This window comes from Triticum dicoccoides, chromosome 2B (assembly GCF_002162155.2).
Source record: "Triticum dicoccoides isolate Atlit2015 ecotype Zavitan chromosome 2B, WEW_v2.0, whole genome shotgun sequence".
Lineage (NCBI taxonomy): Eukaryota > Viridiplantae > Streptophyta > Magnoliopsida > Poales > Poaceae > Triticum > Triticum dicoccoides.
Window position 1 is genome coordinate 682,161,712 of NC_041383.1, and position 9,147 is coordinate 682,170,858.

General features: G+C 46.4%; 1 protein-coding gene across 1 annotated transcript; it reads right to left on the reverse strand.

Annotated features, from left to right (window-relative positions):
• Positions 1–6,510: 6,510 nt before the first annotated feature.
• LOC119365580 (E3 ubiquitin-protein ligase PUB23-like) lies at positions 6,511–8,087 on the reverse strand. The gene has a single exon (XM_037631229.1). The coding sequence runs from the start codon at positions 8,012–8,014 to the stop codon at positions 6,752–6,754; it is 1,263 nt and encodes a 420-aa protein (XP_037487126.1). The 5' UTR covers positions 8,015–8,087; the 3' UTR covers positions 6,511–6,751.
• Positions 8,088–9,147: the final 1,060 nt, after the last annotated feature.

The following is a 9,147-nucleotide window of genomic DNA, read 5'->3' on the forward strand; positions in this document are numbered from 1 at the left end:
CTATGATAGAGACAAACGCAAAATGCCCACAAAAGTTAGACAAATGTGAAGCTTTTGAGCGTGTGAGAGGACCTGGTGCATTGATGTCGTTGATAATTCTCTCAATCTGCACTTTGTTTGCAACGTGAGGATGAACAGGTTGACGACTTTGATTAGGCCCAGCAATTTCTTCAGGGCCATTTTCTTTAGTAGCACCAGCATGATTTTCTTCACGATCCGGAATGACTTCTTCAGCAGATTCTTTGGTAGGAATGACATCCTCAGTAGCCTTGAACTTGATGGATTCGCCAGGTGACATTTCATCTAGCACAGGAGGTAGGTGCTCTCTTTGCGAGCCATTAGTTTCATCGAACCGCACATCTACAGTTTCAACAACCTTGTGATAATAGGTGTTGAAGACTGTAGGTGTGTGAGTCCTTTCCGTAACCAAGCATAAAACCCTCATGTGCTTTCGGTGCAAATTTAGAGTGGTGGTGAGGGTCTCTAATCCAGCATTAAGCACCGAAGACTTTGAAATAACTTACATTGGGTTTCTTGTCAGTGAGGAGTTCATATGAGGTCTTTTTGAAGAATTTGTGAAGATATACCCTGTTGATGATGTGGCATGTAGTATAAATAGCATCTGGCCAGAAACGTTGTGGAGTCTTATATTCATCAAGCATGGTGCGAGCCATCTCAACAAGAGTTCTGTTCTTGCACTCCACGACGCCATTCTGCTGAGGAGTATAGGGAGCAGATAACTCGTGAGTAATACCAAGTATATCAAGATATTCATCGAGACCAGTGTTCTTGAACTCAGTTCCATTATCACTCTTGATATGCTTTATCTTCAAACCGAAGTTCGTACATGCTCTTGAGGAAAATCGTTTGAAGACTTCCTGCACTTCATTTTTGTAAGTGATGATATGCACCCAGGTGTAACGAGAATAATCATCAACAATGACAAAGCCATATAATGATGCAGAACTAGTGAACATGGCATAATGAGTAGGGCCAAAGAGATCCATGTGAAGTAATCCAAAGGGACGAGAAGTGGTCATGATAGTCTTCGAGGGATGCTTGGCTCTGGTGATCTTTCCAGCCTCACAAGCCCCACAAAGATGATCTTTGAGGAATTTGACACCCTCAATGCCAATGATATGCTTCTTCTTCACGAGTGTATGCAAGTTCCTTGTCCCAGCATGACCAAGTCGTCGATGCCATAACCAGCCTTCTAAAGATTTTGCAAGTAGACATGTGGAAGGTTGTGGTCCAGCAGAGAAATCAACAATATACAAGTCTCCTCTCCTAAAGCCTTCGAAGACTTTGGAACTGTCAGATTCCATTAGCACAATGCAACGATATTTGCCAAAGACGACAACCATATCAAGATCGCAAAGCATTGAGACAGACATGAGGTTGAATCCTAAGGATCGACAAGCATGACTTTGTCCATGTGTCTATCCTTTGAGACCGGAACCCTACCTAGACCCAATACCTTGCTTTTTCCTTTGTCAGCTTACGTGATATACTTCAGATGAGAAGGAGATAAAGCAGTGTCCATCAATAAGTTCCTGTCACTGGTCATGTGATTTGTACATCCACTGTCGAGGACCCACTCAGTAGCTTTGGGTTGATCATCCTGCAGATGAATTAGTGCAACTTACGAACTCATATACGTCATCAGTGAAGAATATGATATCAATTTCATCAGTAGTAACAGATATAGCAATTATTAGGACGTGAGAGATGAGTAATTCATTTCTTCATGATTAGCTCGCGTCCATTCAAGCACATTCAGGTCTCCAGCAAATTCTTCAGATGATTTAGTTCATCTAGAGACTTGACCCTGCATAAGAGATTAGTTCTTTTTCTTCACCACCCACATTTGAAGGGGTGGCAAAGAGTTCATCATTCTGCGAGCTCCATAAGAAAAAGATGGCATTGAAGCCAGCGCACTTCATTTCATAGAAGAGGGGTTAGGATAAGCATATGAATAAGCAGAGAAATTCTTCGAGGACTTATGAACATAATGGTTTGAAGAATAATGCACATATTCATAGCATTTAGACTTTCCCTGCGAAACAGAAGTGTTAGCACGATGATGTTCATATGAGGATTTGGATCCACTTGAGGAATTTGATCCAGATGAAGAATTTGGTCCATATGAAGAATTTGATATGGGGTTCCTCTTCTTCATATGTGGTGTCATGATGACATTCTCCTGAAGATTTTCAAGGCACCTTTTGGGAACCCAGATTTTCTTCATAGGGGGACCATTCCTGCAGCTAGTTCCAACATATCGAACAAATACTTCACCATTCTGATTATTGAACAGTTTATAGTTGGAGTCAAATGACTCGTCAAAAGAATATGAAGATTCACAAGTAAAGCCAAATAATGTGCATGGATCTATGAAAGGTCCTTTCGCAGCAACCTATGAGGTTTTGGGGTACTGCTCAGGTTTCCAGTAGGTCCCATCAGCATTGAGTTTCCTCTCAAAGGCAATACCCTCTTTTCTAGGGTTCCTGTTCAAGATCTGCTTTTTGAGCACATGACAAAGAGTCTGATGCCCTTTGAGGCTTTTGTATATGCCTGTCACATACAATTCCTTGAACCCTGCATTATCATCAGTGATACTTGTGGTATCCTCAGGTGAGGAATTTTTGACCCCACAGACAGTTGAAGAATTTGCAGCAATAGAAGCATTTGAACATTCAGGTGAAGAATTAGCATATTCACGCTCAATGCATTTCAGACATGGTGGAATAAATTCTTCCTGAGCGGAACTGATCTGTTGAGCAAGCAATGAATCGTTTTCCTTCTGAAGATCTTCATATCTCACTTTTAACTTCTCAAGATATTGCTTTCTCTGAAGAAATTCATAAGAAAGCTTCTCATGATCAGATAAGAGAGTGTTATGATGATTTTGAAGGTTGTTAAACCTAGACTGAAGTCTCTGAAGATTATCAGTCAAGGTCTTAGTAAGATTCAATTCCTCACCCAATAGGTCATCACTTTTGTTTAGCAGATTTTGAATCTTTTCCAAAACATTTTGTTGTTTAACAGCAATTTTAGCCAGTTTAGAATAGCTAGGTTTGAGATTGTCATCAGACTCATCCTCACTAGATTCAGAGGGGGAATGTTTGAGTACCTTGGCGCCTTTTGCCATGAAGCAATAGGTGGGAGCATAGTCATCAACGCTCTTGTCAGCAGAGTTGGGGAGGTCATTTTCTTCAGTGTTGAAGATGGACTTGCTGACGTAAGCAGTAGCGAGGGCTAGGCTCGCCACACCAGAGTCTGACTCCTCAAATTCCTCCTCTTCCACATTTTCCTCAGATTTAGCTTCAGAGTCCATTTTCTTGCCAATAAATGTCCGTGCCTTCTTGGAACTGCTCTTCTTGTGAGATGAAGACTTTGAAGATTTTGATGATGAGGACTTTGAAGGTTTCTTCTTATTCTTTGAGTCATCAGAATCGTCATCTTTGTACTTCTTATTCTTTGATTCCTTTTCCCACAGAGGACATTCAGACATGTAGTGACCATGTTTCTTGCATTTGTGACAAGTTCTCTTTTTGTAGTCACGGGATGAGGAAATCACCACTCCTTGAAGACTTTCCAAAGCGACCACAGCGAGAGAACTTTTGGAATTTCTTCATGAGCATTGCTAGCTCCTGGCTCAGTTCTTCAGGGTCACCAAGGCTGCTACCGAAATCTTCACCTTCAGATTCAGAGACTGCCTTGTCCTTCAGCACGCGTGATCTTCCAGAGCTCGGTCCATAGAGGTCTCTCTTCTCAGCAAGCTGGAACTCATGAGTGTTTAGCCTCTCGAGGATATCAGCGGGATCAAGAGACTTGTAATCAGCTCGCTCTTGAATCATCAATGCAAGGGTATCGAATGAGGAATCAAGTGATCTCAACAATTTCTTCACCACCTCATGGTCGGTGATGTCAGTGTGGCACCAAGTGCTTGAAGCTCATTTGAGATGTCAATGAGGCGATCGAAGGTTTGCTGAACATTTTCGTTGTCGAGTCTTTTGAAGCGGTTGAAGAGATTGCGAAGAACATCAACTCGGGAGTCACGTTGAGTAGAGACTCCTTCGTTGACCTTGGACAACATGTCCCAAATCAGCTTAGCAGTTTCCAAAGCACTCACTCTGCCATACTGTCCTTTGCTCAGATGGCCACATATGATATTCTTTGCTTGAGAATCGAGTTGCTTTAATCTCTACACATCAGCAGCATTCACAGACGGAGTGACCGATGGAACACCATTTTTCACAACATACCAGAGACCGTTATCAATTGCCTCAAGATGCATGCGCATCTTGTTCTTCCAGTAGGGGTAGTCCATCCCATCGAAGGTAGGACACCCAGCCGAGACCTTGATCATTCATGTAGTCGACATAACTAAAACTCCAGGTGGTTAAACCAAAATCACACAAAACAAGGGAGTACCTTGCTCTGATACCAATTGAAAGTGTGTTATATCGATTAGGGGGGTGAATAGGTGATTTTTACAAATTCGTCATTGAGGAATTTCTAGGTGAAGAAATTCCTAAGCAACGACACACTAGCAGCGGAATAAGTACGCAGGTATAAGCATAACCAGCTAGTGGTTGAGGGGGCGACTATTTATAGCCTAGGGAGCAGCCCGACATGATAAGACATAAATGCCCTTCAATGATATGACCGTTAGGTGGGAGATATTTTTGGACAGCTGGCGCATAGCACAACAACGGTCGGATATTTGAGGTTCAAATTCCTCAGGGCTATCATGTTCCTCGTTGTGTAGGCCATTCACACTGGCGAATTCCTAACTCCTCAGTTGGAACAAATTCCTCAGAGACCAGAAGATCTTCGTTTCTGTCACTGAAGAAATTGACTGAAGTGATATGAGATTTCCAATGGCTTCACTCGAAAGGATTGGGCAGGTGTAGGATTTTGAGATGAGCATCACTTGGAAATCAGTTTCCTTAGTATTACCTCGACCCCCTTTAACAGTACGGTGTCCTATGACTCAAGAAAGAGAAAATGAAACTACGAAAACAAAAGTCTTCACGCTTCATAATCCTCGCATGAGTATCCAAGTATTCAAGGTCAGACCAATTTCTTCACTTTCAAAATCTTCAGGAGAACCAAAGTCTTCAGCTAAAGACATACATTTTTAGGGGTCGACTTTCATCATAAATATTAAACTCCTCATTGACTTATAGAGTCTGTGTACACTCACAAACATATTAGTCCCTTAACCTATAAGCCTTCAATACACCAAAATCACTAAGGGGCACTAGATGCACTTACAACTTGTATGACCTCACCTATTTAGGTAAAATCATGTCGGATTAGCGTACAAAGGTTCTTCAAAATTCGGTGGTCGGTACTACAAAGGATATATCTACCATCTCATCAAATTTTGAATTCGTATTTGACCCACACATTTAGTAACATAAAATGAAAAAATCTGATGCGAATGCTAGCAGGTTCACATTATGTTTGTATTGTTCTCTTCTTTTGGCAAAAAAGGTCAAAGGCCATATATTATGTAACAGATACCCTTAAAAACACCTTTGCAGAAATGGACAAAATACATCCAAATTCTTTGGGGTGTCGAAGTTTTCTCTCCCGCATCGATCGGCGGTGCATGATGAGGAAAGCTTGTTGACATATCGGGGTCTCCCTCTTAGCCGAGAAAACTTGTTTAAACCTAAAAACTTGTAGAAGTGGTGACCAAAAAGTCATCCATCTAGACCAGAAGATGCCGACAACCGATTTCTATGTAACAAATCGCCACCCCGGAGAAGAAAACACCGGAGAGGGCTTGTATAATGCCCCAGGTACGACCAAGATGGAGGGGGGGCACAACTCTCACATGCTCCTCGACAAGGCTGAAACCAAGCAACCTTCGTCGATCAAAACTGGAGCCGAAGGACCAAGACACACCGATGCCGGCAACGCGCCATTAGCTTCACAAAACAACAACACCGAGACAAACTTGCATAAGACCCCTCCCCCAACACGGAGAACTAACTAACACACCACCCTCAACACGCTTTCCAACAATGTCAAGAAGCACCATCAAAACAAAACGAGGGCGAAACAGGGAGGACTTTTTCCACGCCGACTATGGCATCATCACTTCACCATCGACAACGGGGAACCAAAACATAAACTAAAAATCTTACCCTACCATCACCCATCAGAAAACAATAAGGTCCCCGAAATTATGTTTCTATTCATTCTTCTATTCAACTGCTTCCGTCATTTTATTTCACAATGGTAAATCTAATGCAGGCATGAAATTTTATGACATGGTAAATGCATCTTGTGTAAAATGTTGTGGAATTTCTCTAGATAAGTATATTTTTTGGACTTCCATCGTGCACAAGTTCACTGATTTTACCAAAAGAGGAGAGTGCACCCAAGTGTCACCCTAACAAAGATCGCATGGGAGAACCGAACCATGTCTATGTGAGCTGCAGTCTCCTTGCCTTGAGCAAACAAAGTCATTACTCACTTGAATAACCATTTGATACATATAACTACTATATACAAATCAAGGATATGCCGCCAAACTGGAATTGATGAGTGATGGAACCCTGGGTGGATCAAAAAACCACTATCAATTCAATTTTGAACCTTTAATCTGTACACACATCCTCATGCTCAACGCATGGATCGGATTTCAATCTTCCCTAACAAACAATATATTCACTCCATCCCCTCACTTCTCTGTACACTTGCAGATCAACTGATCGAGCACGCAGACAGGTCACTTGAGAAATTTGAGGTAGTCCTTGAGGTCGGCGGGGATGCAAGGGTACTGCCTCCAGAACGCGCCGTGCACCCTGAGCATCCTCGCCACCTTCTCCTTGGTCGACGGCGAGCTGTCCGCCTGCAGCAGCGCCAGCAGCTTCGCCACGCCGCCGCTCGCCACCATGTCGTCCAGCACCCTCTCCGTGGGCCGCGCCGCGCACGACACCAGCCACAGCACGTTGACCGCCAGCCTCGTGGCCAGGCCGGACACCCGCAGCACGGTCCGCACCACGGCCGCCACGGCGAGCCCGTGCTCCGCGAACGCGAGCCGGCCCTCGGGGCACTTGCACAGCCGCTTCAGGAGCAGGAGCGCCCGCTCGGTGACGTGTCGGTCGGCCTCCGGGAGGAGCTCGACGAGCACCCGCACGGCGCCCACCTCCACCACGCCCTTGCCGCGCCGGGCGCCCCTGGAGCGCGAGCGCGCCGTGACGTCGATGAGCACGTCGAGCGCGCGGGAGCTGAGCTTGGAGGAGGCCCCGTCGGAGAGCAGGTCGAGGAGGGACTTGACCATGTCGTCGACGTCGACGTCCTCGGTCCAGTTGCGGGCGCCGCTGGCCTCGGAGACCTTGGCGAGGATGGACATGGCGTGCAGCCTCGCCTCGGCGCTGCCGCGCTGGACCAGCGCGACCATGGGCCTCATGCACTCGGGCCTCAGCACCAGGTCCACCGACTCCTCGTCGGAGAGCGGGAGCGTGGCGAGGACCGCGGCGGCCTCCTCGCACGTCCGGAAGGCCGAGAAGTCCCCGCCGGCGCCGCTCTCCGCCAGCGCCTGCGCCATGACGCGGCCGAGCACCTGGATGCCGTCGCAGGCCACGAAGTCGTCCCGCGCCGCCTGGTCCCCGGCCATGCAGAGCCTGAGGCCCTTGAGCGCGGTGACCTTGAAGGGCGTCCCCTCAATGCCGGCTAGCACCGACGGCAGCCGCTCCCGCGCCATCGGCCTGAGCGCGTCCGCGGGGCTGGAGGGGCCGGAGGAGGAGGTGGAGGCGCGGTCCTGCCAGGAGGCGATGACGCGCTTGAGGGTGTGGTTGGGCGTGAGGTCGAGGGAGGCGACGCGCTGCATGGTGGCAGGGCACGTGGTCTTGCCGTACTTGAAGAACCACCGCTCGATGCTCCGGCGGTCGTAGGTGACGCCGGTGGACACCGTGACGGGGTCCTCCATCAGCTCCATGGAGATCGGGCACAGGAACAGCTGGGGCGACTCTGACTCCTCCATGGCCATCGCCTAGGTAGAATGGATCTTCGATCGACGCGCCAAATCACGCAGCAGCGAGCAGCCAATGAAGCGGCCTGAATTCTTTGTCCTGAAATGAAATGCAGTTTGTCTGGGAACATAACAGGGATGTTGGCTTTATACTACCTATCTGCAACTGCAACCTGCGCATGCGTACTGCTGAAGTCATGCAAGCTAGCCCGTACGTAGCCCGTAGAACTAATCCATGTGCACTTGTGCAGCAGTAGTTCTGAATGAGGCATCCACTCTCTCCAATCAAACTGCATATCATAAATTATGCACTGCGTCGTCACAGACTTAAAATTTAAAATCCTCTTGAACCGAGCAGCTCGCGGTATTCCCACCTTATCGGTTTGATTTCTGTGGATCGTGTGCGCGTATAATAATACCCCGGAGTCAATGGTCAGAGGGCCAGAATGGTAGGCGATGCTTACACATATGTATTGAGTGCAAGGTTGGCAAATATGTTTGTATATATAAAACTAAAAATTAAAGATAAAGGTGGCGCGACGAAATGGGTTGCTGCCACGATCTTCAGCCAGAGACTCCGTCTCACGCCCAGCGGTAACCCTTCGGCGTTTTGACGGGACTTTTAGCCACATGCATGGATTCGATGGGCGTCGACTGAAGCAAAGCAACCCGGCCAACAGCCCGTCGGTTAGAGCGGAAAATTACCAACGACTTGGTGTCAATTATGATCGATGCCGCTTACCAAGTTGCCAGAAACAAGAGGAAGATGAAATGTTTACTTCTTCTGCTGTTACTTATCCTTTTCTTTTCGAGGAGCCTTGATTTTTATTTTCTAGGGTTGAAAACCTTGAGATGCAGGTTGGAGTTGTTAAGATGAGGAGGTGGCCGGTGATGGCAGCAGGTTTTTTAGTGTTAAATTATTCCTGATCCAGCTCCATTTCTTCTTATGTTTGCTCCGTTCATTGTTAAGTTCAGTCGAGAGAGCGGTTGAGCGTTTCCTTTGACTATGACCGGGCGTTTTCCTATTCAAATTTTCCAGCCGGATCCTCAACTCCTCTAAAGACGAATTCCTTAATGGCGAGCGGAACATTGCATAAATTGTAATATAATAAAGCGCATTTCTTGAAAAATTCAAATATCTTAATGCCTAA

Excerpts from the sequence above, each read along its gene's own strand:
- LOC119365580 (XM_037631229.1), bottom strand. The coding sequence starts at position 8,014 with ATGGCCATGGAGGAGTCAGAGTCGCCCCAGCTGTTCCTGTGCCCGATC.